The sequence below is a fragment of the Accipiter gentilis genome, chromosome 33, assembly GCF_929443795.1.
Source record: "Accipiter gentilis chromosome 33, bAccGen1.1, whole genome shotgun sequence".
Taxonomy (NCBI): Eukaryota; Metazoa; Chordata; class Aves; order Accipitriformes; family Accipitridae; genus Astur; species Astur gentilis.
In genome coordinates this window covers 555,445-570,395 of record NC_064912.1, presented here as the reverse complement: position 1 = coordinate 570,395, position 14,951 = coordinate 555,445, and the positions used below count along the sequence as shown (strand labels likewise).

The 14,951-nt window shown below is 65.3% G+C and overlaps 2 protein-coding genes across 3 annotated transcripts; one reads left to right on the top strand and one right to left on the bottom strand.

The window, feature by feature from the left end:
* Positions 1-69: 69 nt before the first annotated feature.
* On the bottom strand, positions 70-2,814 carry EIF1AD (eukaryotic translation initiation factor 1A domain containing). Its single transcript, XM_049790914.1, has 6 exons — positions 2,745-2,814; positions 2,524-2,623; positions 1,885-1,993; positions 1,260-1,368; positions 1,101-1,145; positions 70-462 (listed from the first exon to the last, which is right to left on the bottom strand). The coding sequence occupies exons 2-6, from the start codon at positions 2,608-2,610 to the stop codon at positions 147-149; spliced, it is 666 nt and encodes a 221-aa protein (XP_049646871.1). The 5' UTR covers positions 2,611-2,623; positions 2,745-2,814; the 3' UTR covers positions 70-146.
* Positions 2,815-3,526: 712 nt separating this feature from the next.
* On the top strand, positions 3,527-14,830 carry SF3B2 (splicing factor 3b subunit 2). Of its 2 annotated transcripts, none has more exons than XM_049835639.1 (22): positions 3,527-3,735; positions 4,339-4,385; positions 4,681-4,758; positions 5,273-5,473; positions 6,246-6,305; positions 6,550-6,667; positions 6,783-6,877; positions 7,264-7,369; positions 7,456-7,538; positions 7,874-8,071; positions 8,315-8,452; positions 8,771-8,851; positions 9,719-9,946; positions 10,655-10,804; positions 11,541-11,630; positions 11,979-12,086; positions 12,661-12,768; positions 13,360-13,502; positions 13,594-13,695; positions 13,988-14,087; positions 14,211-14,396; positions 14,505-14,830. In XM_049835639.1, exons 1-22 carry the CDS (start codon positions 3,582-3,584, stop codon positions 14,571-14,573), a joined length of 2,643 nt encoding a protein of 880 aa, XP_049691596.1. In that variant the 5' UTR covers positions 3,527-3,581; the 3' UTR covers positions 14,574-14,830. The 2 variants fall into 2 exon arrangements, with proteins under 2 accessions (XP_049691596.1, XP_049691595.1); XM_049835638.1 differs by having other exon boundaries at positions 3,528-3,735; positions 14,502-14,830.
* The last annotated feature ends 121 nt before the right edge of the window (positions 14,831-14,951 follow it).

Genomic DNA, 14,951 nt, shown 5'->3' with positions numbered 1-14,951 from the left:
GACAGCGCCATGTCCCCGTCAAGTCCCATTCCCCCCCTCCCCACCCCCCACCACCGGACGCTGCCACCACGTGTCACCGTATGTCCCCAGTGCCACTACCAGTCCTTTATTGGGGGAGCAGCCCCCGGCGACGTGTCCCCGTCCCCTCACTTGGGGGGGCACTGCCTGTCCCGACTGCCACCAGTCCCCCGGTCCTTGTCCCCGCTGTCCCTTGGATGCGTGTCCTTGTCACCCGTGTCCTCATCATCACCTGTGTCATCATTGTTGTCACCTCTGTCCTCGCCGTCACCCACGGCAGCATCCTTATCACCCGTGTCGTCCTCTTCGTCACCCGTGTCGTCCTCTTCGTCACCCGTGTCGTCCTCATCACCGGTGTCCTCGCTGTCCCCCGTGTCCCCACTGGCCCCCACCCGGTTGGTGTTGACAAAGAGGTCCTCGTCCCCATCCCCGGCAGGGGGGTGGCTGCCTCAGGAACCCGGGGTAGGGGTGTCACACCCAGTGACACACGTGTGTCCGTGTGTCCCCACTGTCCCCAGTAATGCCCCCCCAATTAATGCCCCCACTTTGTTGCCCCCCCCATTCACTACCCCCTTCCTGCCTCCCAATATTGCCCCCTTAGTTAACACTGCCCCCTTACTGTCCCCTTTAATACCACCCCTTATTCCCTCCCAATCTTCCCCATTTTATTGCCCCCCTCGCTATTGCCTCCCCAATTATTACTTCTGCAGGTTATTGCCCCCCCCAATATTACCCCACCCAGAATGTTTTCCCTGCCAGTATTGCCCCTCCCCATTATGCCCCCCCCAATATTGTGTCCCCCCACCCCCCCCCCCCCCAGGTTATTCCCTTCTAGATTACCACCCCCTCCAGTTATTGTTCCCCAGGTTATTGCCTGCCCCGTGTTGCCCCCCCCAGGTTATTGCTCCCCAATATTACCCCCCCAAGTTATTCCTCCCCTCAGGTTATTGCCCCCCCCCCCCCCCCCATTATTGTCCCCGTAATACTGTGCCTCCCACTATTACCCTCTCCCCCCAGTTATTGCCCTGGATTATTGCCCTCTCCCCCCCAATTATTCCTTCCTTCCCCCCCCCATGACTCACCCCTCCCGGGGGTTTGACTTCTCCAGGGGGGTGAAGGCCTCGGGCCTGTGGGAAACCAGGAAGGGGGGAGGGGTGTCACAGCTGGGAACTGGGAGGGACTGGGGGAGACTGGGGGAGGGTATTTACCCCCGGGGGGGGGGGGGGGGGGTCAGGCCCCACCAGAGCCCCTGGCGCTGCAGGAAGCGGACGTGGGGGGGGAGGAGGACGAGGGACATCTCAGCCTTCACCTTCGTCCCCTCCTCGATGGGGTCCACCAGCAAGAAGTCACCTGGGGGGGACACAGGGGTGTCACCTGGGGGGGGGGATGATGGGTGGCATCGTAGGTGTTGGGGGCAGTGGTGGGGAGAGACATGGTGACAGGGATGTCACCTGGGGGGGACATGGTGGCAGCACTGGTGGGGGGAGTGGGCTGGGAACATGGGGGGGGACAAGGTTGGGGACAGCATTAAGGATAGAGTGGCAAGGTTGGGGACAGGGTTAGGGATGGTGACAAGATTTGGGGCAGGGTGACAGCATTGGGGGACAGCGTCACAGAGTGACAAGGTTGGGGACACTATTGGGGATGGTGGCAAGATTGTGAACATCATTGAGAACAGGGTGACAGTATTAGGGACAGCATCGGGAACAGGGTGACAAGGTTGGGGACAGCACTGGGGTCAGGGTGACGGCATTGTGGCTGCTGCTGAGGCCACAGCGATGACACCGGGGCTGGCCGAAGGCTGGGGGGGGGGAGCAGGGTGATGGGTGACAAGGGGACAGGGGTGACAAGGCGAGGGGGGGCCACCTCTCTTGATCCAGATGTGACGGCGGAAGCGGGGGGGCATGCTGGCCAGGAAGCGCGTCCCCTCGGCTGTCTCCACCTCGTGCAGGTTGTTCCCCGGTGTCCCCAGCACCTGGGGGGGGGGGGGGAGGTCAGGGCCACCACCAACCCCCCTGCCCTGCCCTGGCTGTGTCCCCTCAGCTGGTGACGGGGGTGTCCCCTGACCCCCAACCCTAGGGTGGGGACTGCCGTGGCCCTGTGTGCGTGTCGTGCCCCCCCCGCAGCAGGTGCCACACCCCGCCTGTCCCCTCTGTCCCATCCCAGGCTGGGGACACCCCCCCTTGTGTGTGTGTCCCCCGTGTCCCCCCTCCCAGGGCCGTTTCCGCCCCCCCCCCCCCATCCCTGTGTCCCAGACCAGTGTCCCAATGTTCCGTCCCCCCGCATAATGTCCCCCCTCGTGTCCCCCCCAGGGCCATCTCCCCCTGTCCCCGTATCCCCCCCCACGTCCCCGGGCTGTATCTGTCCCCGTATATCCCCCCCCACGACCCTGTGTGTGTGTGTGTGTCCCAGGGCCATCTCCCCCCCCCCCCGGTGTCCCCATGTACCCCCCCCCCCGTGGGTGTGTATGTGTGTCCCGGTATCCCCCCGTCCCCGTGTCCCCACCCGCACGATCCGCTGCCGCGGGGCCGGCAGCACGCGCTCCTCCAGCAGCTCCCGCACCACGTGCTTCCGCTTGGTGGCGCGCGACATCCCGGGGGCGGTGCTGCGGCGACAACCGGGATCGGGGGGAGGGCGGAGAGTGGTGGTGGGGGGTGAGGGACCCAGGGGTCCGCATGCTGCCCCCCCACCCCCAGCCCGCAGCCGTGCGGACTCGGGGAACTCACCTCGCTCCGGTACTTCCGGGTGTGCGTGGCGTCACTTCCGGGGACCGGCGGGAGCGTCCCTGCGTCTCTAAGGAAGGGGTGGGTTGCGGAAAGGGCGGGGCCGGCGGGGAGGGCACGCCCCCCGCGGCTTGGGGAGGAGGGGCGGGGCTCGAGTCGCGGACACGCCCCCCCCGCTTCGAGGAGGAGGTGGAGCCTCACCTGAGGTGGGACCGCCCCGTTTGGGGCGGGGCTAGGTGGAGGGGCGGGCGGCGGGCAGGGCTATGCAAATTGAGGGCGGGGTCACGACGAAGGGGGGAAACGTGCAAATTAGGTCCCGGCGCGCTGGAAGCGGCGGGCGGGGATATGCAAATTAGATGGGTACCGCACAAATGAGGGGGCGGGGTGGTGGTAGAGGGTGGTGTTATCCCAATAAGGAGGGGCGTGGCCGGTGGGGTCGCAGGCTGACCTATGGGAAGCCGCCGCTGCGACGCCATCACCGTCACCACCTGTGACGTCACTGCCACCGCGGCCCACGGCGCGGGGAGGAGGGCTGCCTCCTTGGTGACATCACTCCCCTCCGCTTGACGTCACCTCACGGCCCTGCCGCGTGCCGCCGCGCCCCGCCGAGACGTCACCGCCCGCGCGCGGGGAGGGAGGCAAGGAGGCCCCGCCCCCTCGTCCGTGACGTCACGACGCCAGCGGGACGCCACACCTCTCCCCCTCCCTCTCCCCCGTAAGCGGCGGGCTGTGGGGAGAAGGGGGCGGTGCCGAGCGCCGATTGGCCGGTCGGGTGGAGGGCGCGGATCGATTGGCCGGGCGGCGCGTGCGCGGCAGGGTCGCGCGGGGCTCCCTCAGAAAATGGCGGCGGAGCGGGCCGAGGCGGCGGCCGGTGGCGGCGGCGGCGGCGGAGCGGGCGGGGGCGGAGGCGGAGGGGGCGACCTGCCGCCCTACGCGGGCTGGACCTCGGCCGAGCTGCAGGCCACCCTGGCCGGCATCGGTGCCCCCGCCCAGGGTGGGTCCGGGGGGGGGCCGCCGCCGCCGCCGCCGCCGCCCAGGGGCTGTTGCGGGGGTCGGGGGGGGTCCTCGGGGTCTTTGGGGGTACCTGGGGGGTGCTGGGGGGGTCCTTCGGGGTCTCTGGGGGGATTGAGGGGTACAGGGGGGGTCCCTCCGGGTGTATGGGGGGTGAAGGGGGTTCCTAGGGGTAGTTGGTGAGGCAGAGGGGTCCCTTGGGGTCTTGAGGGGATCCCTCAGGGTGTTTGGGGGATGCTGGGGGTTTCTAGAGGTAGTTGGGGGGCTGGGGGCATCCCTTGGGGTCTTTGGGGGGTGAAGGGGGTCCCTAGGGACAGTTGGGGGGGTCAGGGAGCTCCCTGGAGGTAGTTGGAGGGGCTGGCGGCATCCATTAGGGTCCCTTTGGGGGTGCTGGAGGGTCCCTCGGGGTCTTCGGGGTGTGAAGGGGATCCCTAGGGGTAATTAGGGGTTGGGGGGGGACCCTAGGGATAATTGGGGGGGGTCTTGTAAGGAAGTGAGGGCGTCTTGGAGTAGCCAGAGGGGTGGGGAGTTGGGGAGCAGAATTTGGGCGCTCCCTAACACCCACCTCCCCCCCCATGCCCCTCAGGTACCCGGGAGGAGCTGGTGGAGCGGCTGCAGGCCTACACCATGCAGGTGAGCCCCCACACACACACACTTCAGGACCCCACAGGGTGGTGGGGCACCCACAATACCCCCCACAATACCCCCCACAATACCCCACCCCCTTCTCCATAGGGCGCCCATCCCTGATCTCAATGGTACCCTGATCCCCTCGGGCTGGGAGGTCCCCTCGTTCCCTGGAGGGGGGCACAGAGACCACCACCCCAAGAGGACATGGGGGTCTGGGCCCCCCCACCCCACTGTGTTCCCTTAGGGTGGGGGTCCCCTCACCAGGTGCCCCATTGTTGTCCTCTCCCCCCCCCCCCAGACAGGGATTGTCCTCAGCCGCCCTGTCCTGCGCCCGGAGGAGGGTGACAAGGCTGCCCAGCCCCCGCTGCCAGCACAGGTTGGGGGGGATACTGGGTGCTGGGGGGGGGTGGGGTGAGGAAGGAGTTTGGAGTTCTCTGTTATGGGGTGGGGGGCAGGAAGACTCTTAGGGTGATTCATGGGGAGAGTTGGGATTGGGTGCTGTGGGGAGAGCAGAAAGACCCTCGGGGTGTTCCGTTGTGGTTGAGGGAGGGGCACATGGGGTGCTGGGGGGGGTAGGAACTCCCCTGGGGTGCTTGGTTTTGGGGGGGAGGGGGGGGCAGTGGGTGCTACAGGGGAGTGGAATTCCCCTCAGGGTGCCTGCCTCGGGGTAGTAGGTGTTATGGGGTGGGGGGCAGGAATTCCTTCAGGGTACCCAATTTTGGGGTTGGGGGGGCAGGTGGGGGTAGAATCCGGGGTGCCCAGTTTTGGGGGAGGGGGGGGAAGGTTAGACCACCCCACCCAGAGTACTGAGTTTTGGGTGGGGGGGGGAGTGGGTGCTATGGGGGGTAGAATAAACTCATACCTCACCCCTTGCCTTCCCCCACCTCCAGTTGCCCAACCTGCCCCTGCAGCACCCATTGGTGCCCCCCCCACCACCGGGGCTGGGGCTGAGCTATGGGCTGGGGGTGCCCCCCCCGCCACCCCCCCCCGGGTTGCGGGGTCCAGGGGCCGAGGGGCTGTCGGAGGAGGAGCGGCTGACGCTGGCCCAGCAGCAAGCAGCCCTGCTGCTGCAGGAGGAGAGGGCCCAGCAGGTGGGGGGGGGGCACCCATGGGTGGGGGAGGCTCGGGAACACTGGGAGAGGAGGGCTTGGGGGGAGGCTGGGTGGGTTAAGGGGCTTTTGTGGGGTTGTTGGAGGGGGGTGAGGGCAGTTGGGGGAGGAGTGTGGGGCGGGGAACCTATGGGGGGCTTGTGGATGGCACCCATGGGTGGGGGAGGCTCAGGGGCACCCAGGGTTGGGGGGGTAAGGGGCTCCTGCGGGACTGTTGGGGGTGGTGGTACCCATGGGGGGGCGGAGCTGGAGGAGTTTGGGGGAGCTAAGGAGCTGTTGGGGGAGGGCACCCATGGGTGGGGGTTTTGGGGGGAGCTGGGGGAGTGTGGGTGGGTTAAGAGGTTTTTGTGGGGATTCTGGGGGGCACCTGCGTGGGCTGGAGACGTGGGCATGGATACAGGAGCACCTATGTGTGCTGGGGGGATGCTGCGGAGATGCGATGTACCCATCTCTGTTTGGGGGGCACCCATGGGTGCTCAGATGTGGTGTGGGTGTGGGGAGCACTTATGGGTTTGTCGGGGGCGGTCACATAAACCTGGGGAGCACCTGAAGTTGCTTAGGGGGTTCTGTGGACGTGGTGGGTACTTGCAGGTGTTGGGGGTACTGTGAATACTTGGAGCACCCATGGGTGCTAGGTGGGTGCTCTGAACGTGGATGGCACCCGTGGGTGCTGGGGAGTTGCTGCACATATAGAAACATGTGGAAGTGCTGTCCCAGCACTCATGGGTGCTCTGGTTTTCCATCCCCTCCCCAGGGCCAGCACCCATTTGGAGACAAGGCCAAGGAGCAGGAGCTGCTGGAACAGCAGAAGCGGGTGAGGACGGAGGGGGGCACCTATGGGTGCAGGGACAGGCATGGGGACATTGGTAGGGAGAAAGGGAAAGGGACGGGCTCAGGAACACCCATGGGTGCACACACACCAGTGGGTGCAGGAACTGGTGAGGGGCACCCATGGAGATGGGGACGTTTTGCAGGCACGGGGGGTGGGGGTGGGTGCCCCCATGGGTACTCTCATCACCCATGGGTGTTCCTGTCGTCCCCCCCGGGTGCCCCCACAGGCGGCAGTGCTGCTGGAGCAGGAGCGGCAGCAGGAGATGGCCAAGCTGGCGCCTGCAGTGCCCCGGCCCCCCCCTGACGTGGCACCCATGGGTGCCCGGGCTCCTCTGCCCCCCCGAGGTGAGTGTCGCTGGCCTCATGGCCGCCCCGGGTCGGGGGCGGATGGGACACGATACCGCTGGTGGCCTGTTGTCGTCCCCCCACCGTCTTACAGCTCCGCTTTGTCACCCCGCAGGCAGCACCCCCATGGGTGCCCCCATATCTGGGGTGCCTATGGGTGCCCCCCGCCCTCGTGGCCCCCCACCGCCCCCTGGGGAGGAGAGCCGAGAGGTGGGTGAGGGGGGGGGGGGGGGTCTCCTGGGTTCTTTGGGGGCGGGGGTCGCCCGGGCACCTGGGTTCTTTGGGGGCGGGGGTCGCCCGGGCACCTGGGTTCTTTGGGGGCGGGGGTCTCCCGGGCACCTGGGTTCTTTGGGGGCGGGGGTCTCCCAGGCACCTGGGTTCTTTGGGGGTGGGGGCTCCCAGGTTCTTTGCGGGTGGGGTTTTCCTGGGCACCCTGGTTCTGTGGGTAGGGGTGTCCCACATGCTGTGGCAGGGGGGTGTTTCCTGGACATCTGTGTTCTCCAGGTGGGTGGGGGCCCTCCTGGATTCTCAGGGTGGGGGTTGGGGGTCTCCCAGATGCTTGGGTCCCCTGACCACACCCCGCACCCACCCCGCAGCCAGATGACCCAACCGTGGGCCCCAAGATCCCGCAGGCGCTGGAGAAGATCCTGCAGCTGAAGGAGATCCGGCAGGAGGAGCTGATCACTGTGCCGGGGCTTTCGGGTAAGCCCACCCAGCACCCATGGGTGTCCCTGGTTGAGGGGGGAGCAGCACCGAGACCCCACACACACTCACTTGTGTCCCTGCAGCGGAAGATGAGATGGAGACGGAGCCGCGGGCATCGGCGTCGGCCTCAGAGGCGGAGGAAGATGCCGGGCTCTCCAAAAAGGAGGTGGGGACGGGTGCCACCCACCCACCCAGGGTGGGGAGGGGGGCAGGAAACAGGGCTCGGAGGGTCCGGGGGGGGCAGTAGGGTGCCCTTTCCTACCCAGGAGGTCTTTTGTAGGGCGGGGGGGGAGGTTCTGCCTTGGTGTGGGGGGATTGATCCTGCCAGGGAGTCCCCAGGGTGCCCATTCCCACCCAGGATCTCTCTTGGGTGCCCATACTTGCTGGGCGGGGGTGGGGAGGGGCACGCAGATCTTGCCTGGACCCAGAGCGTATCCCTGGGCCACTCTGAGATCATCCATGTCACTGTTGTGTCCCTATTGTATGTGTTCCCCACCTCAGCGCAACCGCAAGCGCCGCAACCGCAAGAAGAAGAAACGGGGGCGGGGGGCGGCACGGGAAGGGGCCCCCACCCAAACCCGGGGGGACCCTGAGACTCCAGGGGACACCCCTGCTGTGGAAATCGAATACGTCACTGAGGAGCCAGAGATCTACGACCCCAACTTTGTGTTTTTTAAGAGGATTTTTGAGGCTTTTAAGGTATTTATGGGGGTGGGGAGCACCCAGTGGGTGCTGGGGGGTGGCAGCACCTCGGGGGGGGGGGGGGGTCCCAAGCGTCACCCAGCTACACTCTTAGGTGACAGATTTCGTTTTTTAGGGAAATTTTTGAAACCTTTAAGGTGGTATCTGGGATGGGTGGGAGGCACCCAGTGGGTGCTGGGGGTGGGTGGGGGGTGGCAGCACCCCAGGGTGCCCCTGAGCACCCCCCTATGTCCCCCCCAGCTGACAGATGACGTCAAGAAGGACAAAGAGAAAGAACCAGACAAGGCGGACAGGGCGGAAAGTGCTACCGTCCCCAAGAAGAAAGGTTTCGAGGACGGGCACAAGGGCAGCGAGGACGACAGCTCCGAGGACGAGCAGGTCGGCGGGGGGGGACAGACATGCTGCGGTGACGCAGGAGGGGTGGCGTCTCCAGGGTGGGGGACAGGGTTGAGGGGTGGCAGTGGGTGACATCCACTTGGGGACATCACTGGGGTGATTGGGGATGTGGTGTTGGGAGGAGTGACAAGAGGGGGGTCTAGGGTGGGGACAGTCCCGGAGGTGGCCGTGGAGGTGTGGGGACAGTCCCTGGGGGGGCAGGGATGTGGGTGACAGGAGGGGCTCTGGGGTGGGGGACAGTGGCTGGGTGCCATCAGGGCCTGGCAGCAGCCAGGTGCCACCCCATGGGTGCCCCCACAGGAGAAGAAGCCAGAGGTGCCCAAGCTCTCCAAGAAGAAGCTGCGGCGCATGAACCGCTTCACCGTGGCCGAGCTGAAGCAGGTGACAACTCCTGGGGACATGTCCTTGCCCCATCCCTATCCCTACCCCGTCCCCTGTGCCTGGGTAGAGTCTCCTGTGCTGCCTTGGGTTCACTTTGAGAGCCCTTTGGGGACACCAGTGCCACCCTGGGTGCCATGTGCTTGCCCAGGGGTCACCTTGGGGACCCTAGTGCTACCCTGGGGTCCTGTGTGCCCACCCAGGGAGCCCACTGGGGACAATGGTGCCACCCTCGGGTGCCCAGTGTTCCCTTTAGAAGCCTTTTGTGGACACCAGTGTCACTTTGGGGTACCAAATGTTCCCCTCAGGATTCTCGGGGACCCTAGTGTCACCCTGGGGTGGCCTGTGCCAAACTATGAAGCTCACTGGGGACACCAGTGCCACCATGGGGCACCCTGCAGCTGCCTTGTGCGCCCACTGGGGACACCAGTGCCACCCTGGGTGCTTGTGCTCCAAGCAAGAAGTTCTCCAGGGCTACTGGTGCCACCTTGGGTGCCCTGATGTTTCTCTTGTTACCCCACTAGGGCCCCTAGTGCCACCTTGGGGTCCCCGTGCCCACCCATGTAGCTTTTTGGGGACTCTGAGCCACCCGGGGGTGCCCTTTGGCTGCCTTGGGAGCCCACTGGGGACATAGGTGCCACCCTAGGGTGCTCTGTGTTCCCGTTGAGACCCTACTGGGGATACACGTCCCACCCGGGGATACTCTGTACCCAACCACAAAGCTCGCTGGGGCCACCGGTGTCACCTTGAGACCCCTGATGTTCCCCTTGCCACCCCACCAGGGTCCCTGATGCCACCCTGGGGTGCTCTACTCCTCCTCGCCCTACCACCACCTCCTTAACCCAATTGTCCCCTCTTTTATCCCCGCAGCTGGTGGCCCGCCCGGATGTGGTGGAGATGCATGACGTAACGGCACAGGATCCCAAGCTCTTGGTGCATCTCAAGGCCACCCGCAACTCGGTGCCTGTGCCCCGGCACTGGTGCTTCAAGCGGAAGTACCTGCAGGGTAAGAGGGGCATCGAGAAGCCACCATTCGAGCTGCCTGACTTCATCAAGCGCACCGGCATCCAGGAGATGCGCGAGGCCCTGCAGGAGAAGGTGGACGTCTGCGGTGGTGTCACCTAGGAGGGGATGGTGGGGACGAGGGGGGGCCGGAAAGGAGGGCAAGGGGGGCTGGGTGCCCATCTGGGGCTTTGGGGACGTCACGGTTGCATATCTGGGGCTTTGGGGATGTTGTAGGTGGCCATGTGGAGCTTTGAGGACATCACGGTTGGATATTTGGGGCTTTGGGGACAACATGGTTGGACAGCTGGGGTTTTGGGCATGTCGTAGGTGCCCATCGGGGGCTTTGGGGACGTCATGGTTGGACATCAGGGGCTCTGGGGACATTGGTGCTGATCAGGGGCATTGGAGGACATCATGGTGGACATTTGGGGCTTTGGGGATGTCGTGGTTAGACAGCTGGGGCTTTGGGGACGTTGTAGGTGCCCATCAGGGGCTTTGGGGACATCATGGTTGGACATTTGGGCCTTCAGGGACATCATGGTTGGACAGTGGGGCCTTTGGGGATGTTATAGGTGCCCATTTGGGGCTTTGATGACATCATGGTTGGATATCTGGGGCTTTGGGGATATTGTAGGTGCCTATTTGGGGCTTCGGGGGTGTCAAGGGCGGCTCCAGGTGCCCTTTGGTCTGTCATGAAGAACCTCTGGGTCCCCCTCCAGACTTCTGAGCACCTTATAGGTGTCCCCAGAAGTGTTGGGGACCCTCTGGGTGTCCCCAACCTCCCATGTCCCCCCCTCCCAGGAGGAGCAGAAGACGATGAAGTCAAAGATGAGGGAGAAGGTTCGTCCCAAAATGGGGAAGATCGACATCGATTACCAGAAGCTGCACGACGCCTTCTTCAAGTGGCAGACCAAGCCCAAACTCACCATCCACGGGGACCTCTACTATGAGGTGGGCACCCCCTCACCCATGGGTGCTTCTTCCTGCACCCATAGGCGCTCCCCAACAGGCTCATGTCACCTCCAGCCTGGCGTTGGGCTGGGGAGGTGTCACCAGGAGCTGGTGTCACCACCTCACCGGGAGTTGTCGCCTTAGGGTGTCAACATGCCCCCCCCCCCCCCTCGCCAGCACCCTGGCAGGGGCTTGTCACCCTCCTGGCACCCAGGTGGGGATCTGTCCTCTTCTGGGTGCCCCCCACTGCTGCCACCAGCACTCAGGTGGGGTCCCATCCCTGCTACCCTGTCCCTCAGGGACATCCCGTGTCCCTCAAGGTTGTCCCCATGTCCTTCAAGCACGTCCCCATGTCCTCCATGGTGGTGCCACCATGTCCTTCTAGCATTGTCTCCCCGTGTCCCCTAAGGGTGTCCCCATGTCCCTCAAACAGCATCCCCCATCCCTCAAGGTTGTCCTCCATCCTTCTAGCGGTGTCCCCATGTCCTTCAAGGTTGTCCCCATGTCCCCCCGATGGTGCGTACCCCTGTCCCTTGGGGTTGTCCCCTTGTCCTTGTAGCACTGTCCCCCTGTCCCTCGGGGTTGTCCCTGTGCCACCCTGTGACTTTGTGTCCCCCTGACAATGTCCCCATCCTCCTCTGCCCTTCCCCCCCCACCCTGATGTCCCTTCCCTCGTGTTCTGTGTCCCCCGTCCCCCCCAACCCCGGTGACACCCTGTCCTTGTCCCTGTCCCCAGGGGAAGGAGTTTGAGACACGGCTGAAGGAGAAGAAGCCGGGCGACCTCTCGGACGAGCTGCGCATCGCCCTGGGCATGCCCGTGGGGCCGGTGAGCAGGGGCACCCATGGGTGCTGGGGGGGCACCTGTAGGTGCTGGGGGGGAGCTGCACATTGCCCTGGGCATGCCTGGAGAGCACCCATGGGTGCTGGGGGGCACCCCAAGCTGGAGTTTTGGCCTGGGAGCTAGGTGGGTGCCTTGGGGGGGTACCCACGGGTGCTGGGAGGGGGGGTGAAGCCTGCCGTGGGGGGAGCTGTGTGTTGCCCTGGGTATTGTGGGTGAACTGGGGGGCACCCAGAGTTAGGGGTGGCCTGGTGACTGTCTGAGGGGGTAGGTGGGTACCAGTGGGTGCCAGGGGGCACCCATGGGTGCTGAGCCCCCCCCTCACGGTACTGGCAGAACGCGCACAAGGTGCCCCCACCCTGGCTGATCGCCATGCAGCGCTACGGGCCCCCCCCCTCCTACCCCAACCTCAAGATCCCGGGGCTCAACTCCCCTATCCCTGAGGTGAGGGGGCTTTTGGGTGCTGGGGGGGGGGGGGGGGGGGGGGGGCTTTGGGTGCTGGGGGAGTGCATTTGGGGTCCTTGGGGGGCTTTGGGTGCCGGGGGGCCCTGCTGGTCCATGGGTGCTGCAGGGCTGCCCCTTTGGGTGCTGGGAAGAGGGTTGCGGTGACTGGGGAGGGGTGCTGGGGGAGGTGGGAGGGGTTTGGGGGGCCAGGAGGGTTTGGGTATTCCAGGGGGTGTCTTTTTGGGGGGCAGGGGTTCCCAGGGGGACCCAAAGGCTGTTCCTTTGGGTACCTGGGGGGTTTGGGGAGCCCAAGGGGGATTTGGGGTGCCTGGGGGGGTTGGGGGTCTCTGAGGGTGTTTGGGAGAGGGTCTGGGGGGGCATTGGGGGTTCAGGGGGGGGGCCCTGTGGCCAGCTTTTCTGCTACAGGGCTGCTCTTTTGGGTATGGGGGGGGGGTTAGGGTGCCTGGAGGTTGGTGGGGGTCTCTGGGGAGCTGGAGGGGGTTTTGGGGGTGGTTGGGATTCTCAGGGGGGGAGGGGGCTCTGTGCCCCCACCCAATCCTCCTGCGGGTGCCAGGGCTGCTCCTTTGGGTACCACGCCGGGGGCTGGGGGAAGCCGCCTGTGGACGAGACGGGGAAGCCGCTCTACGGCGATGTCTTTGGCACCAACGCTGCTGAGTTCCAGGTACCTGGGACCCCCCCCCTCCTGCCCAACCCCTCACCCTCCATCAGTCCCCCCATGCTCCCCCAAGACCCACCGGGGCCACCCCACAACCCCCCAGGGACCCCTGTGAGCTGCCCAAAGCTCTGCAGAGCCACCCTGATGAGCTCAGAGCACCCATGAGCCATCCAGGGTGACCCTGAGCCCCTGGGGGGGGGGGGGGGGGGGGGGGCACCCATGAATTCTCTGTGTCCCCCGTCTCCCCTGAGCAATTTGGGCACCCCCCTGGACTCCTCCCCTCCATCCTCTGTGGGGGGGGGGGGTCCTCAGTTTTCCTCCCATCTTCTTTCTGTGCACCCATGGTCACCCTCCTTTCCTACCCTGGGCACCCAAATCCCACTCCCCCAGCACCCATGCCCCCCCCACACTTTTTCCTAAGCAATTTGGGGGACCCCCCCGATCCTTCTCCCTCCCACCACCATTTTTGGATCCCCCTTGTGGTACACCTGTATCTCCCTCCTGGCACCCATAATACACCCTCAGCACCCATAATACACCCCCACCCCAGCACCCATACCCCCTCTGACCCCCCACCCCCCCCCCCGACTCCCCCAGACAAAGGAGGAGGAGGAAGAGATCGACCGGACACCCTGGGGGGAGCTGGAACCCTCAGATGAGGAGTCCTCAGAGGAGGAGGAGGAGGAAGAGAGCGACGAAGAGAAGCCAGATGAGACAGGGTTCATCACCCCTGCAGACAGGTGGGGGGGCGGGCCCTCCAGCACCCGTGGACCCCCCCTGCTGCTGTCACCCACCCACCCTGAACCCCAAACCCTTTCTGTCTCCCTGCAGTGGCCTCATCACGCCTGGGGGCTTCTCCTCGGTGCCGGCAGGGATGGAGACCCCTGAGCTCATCGAGCTGAGGAAGAAGAAGATTGAGGAAGCCATGGATGGGTGAGGGGGGGGGGGGGGGGGGGTCAGGGAGCTGGGAGAGCTGGGGTGGGTGCTGGGGGAGGGCTTAGGGTGGTGCTGGGGGTGTTCAGGGGGGCTCAGGGTGCTGGGAGAGCAGGGATGGGTGCTGGGGAGGGGGCTTGGGCTGCTGAGGGTTGGGAGTGGGTCCCAGGGACTCTTGGGGTGCTGGGAGAATGGCGAGGGGGTGCTAGCTTTTGGGGTGAGCAGGAGGCACCTGGGTGGGCACCCAGTGCTGAGAATGTGTGTGTCTGTCCCCCCCACCTCCCCAAAACAGGAGTGAGACCCCCCAGCTCTTCACGGTGGTCCCCGAAAAGCGCACAGCCACTGTCGGCACTGCCATGATGGGTTCCACCCACATCTATGACATGTCGGCGGTGAGCCCACCCCCCCAGCCCCGCCAGCCCACCACCTCCCAGCACCCACGGGTGCTGCATCACTCCCCCCCTCCATCTAACTCCTCCTTCTGTGTCTCTGTGTCCCGTGTCCCCCCCCCTTAGGTGATGGGGCGCAAGGGCCCGGTACCTGAGGCGCAGGGGGTGGAGGTGGCCCTGGCCCCCGAGGAGCTCGAGCTTGACCCTACGGCCATGACACAGAAATATGAGGAACATGTGCGAGAGCAGCAGGCCCAGGTGGAAAAAGAAGATTTCAGTGACATGGTGGCGGAGCACGCTGCCAAGCAGAAGGTGGGGATGGTCCCTTCCCTGTCACCTCTGTCACCTCTGTCACCTTGTCACCCTCCCTGACTCCTCTTTGCATCCCCCCCCCCCCCCCCCTTTCTCCTTTTGCAGCAGAAGAAGCGGAAGGCGCAGCCCCAGGACGCCCGGGGAGGTGGCAAAAAATATAAAGAGTTTAAGTTCTAGGAGAAGGGGGTGACACATTTGTCACCTCTTTTGTCACCCTCCTCGGGACCAGCCTTTTGTCACCTCCCAGCACCCACCTCCCTATGGCAGGGGCGTGGGTGGTATCGCTGGGGAGGAGGTGGCACCCAACTCCCACCCCCCCGGTAGCGCCCGGGGCTGGAGCAGGGCTGTGCGGTTCGGTTGTTGGGGGACAGTGACATGTCCCCGTCCCTGTCCCCTTTGTTTTGTAAATAAAAGGTGGGTTTCCCCACAGTGTCCCCCCCCACCTCAGCCTCACTCTCTGCCTGATGTCCCCGGGGGTCCCCACGTCCCGGCAGCGTGGCTCGCTCGCCATCACCGTGTTCCCAGGGGTCCCCATGTCCCGGCGGCGTGGCTCGC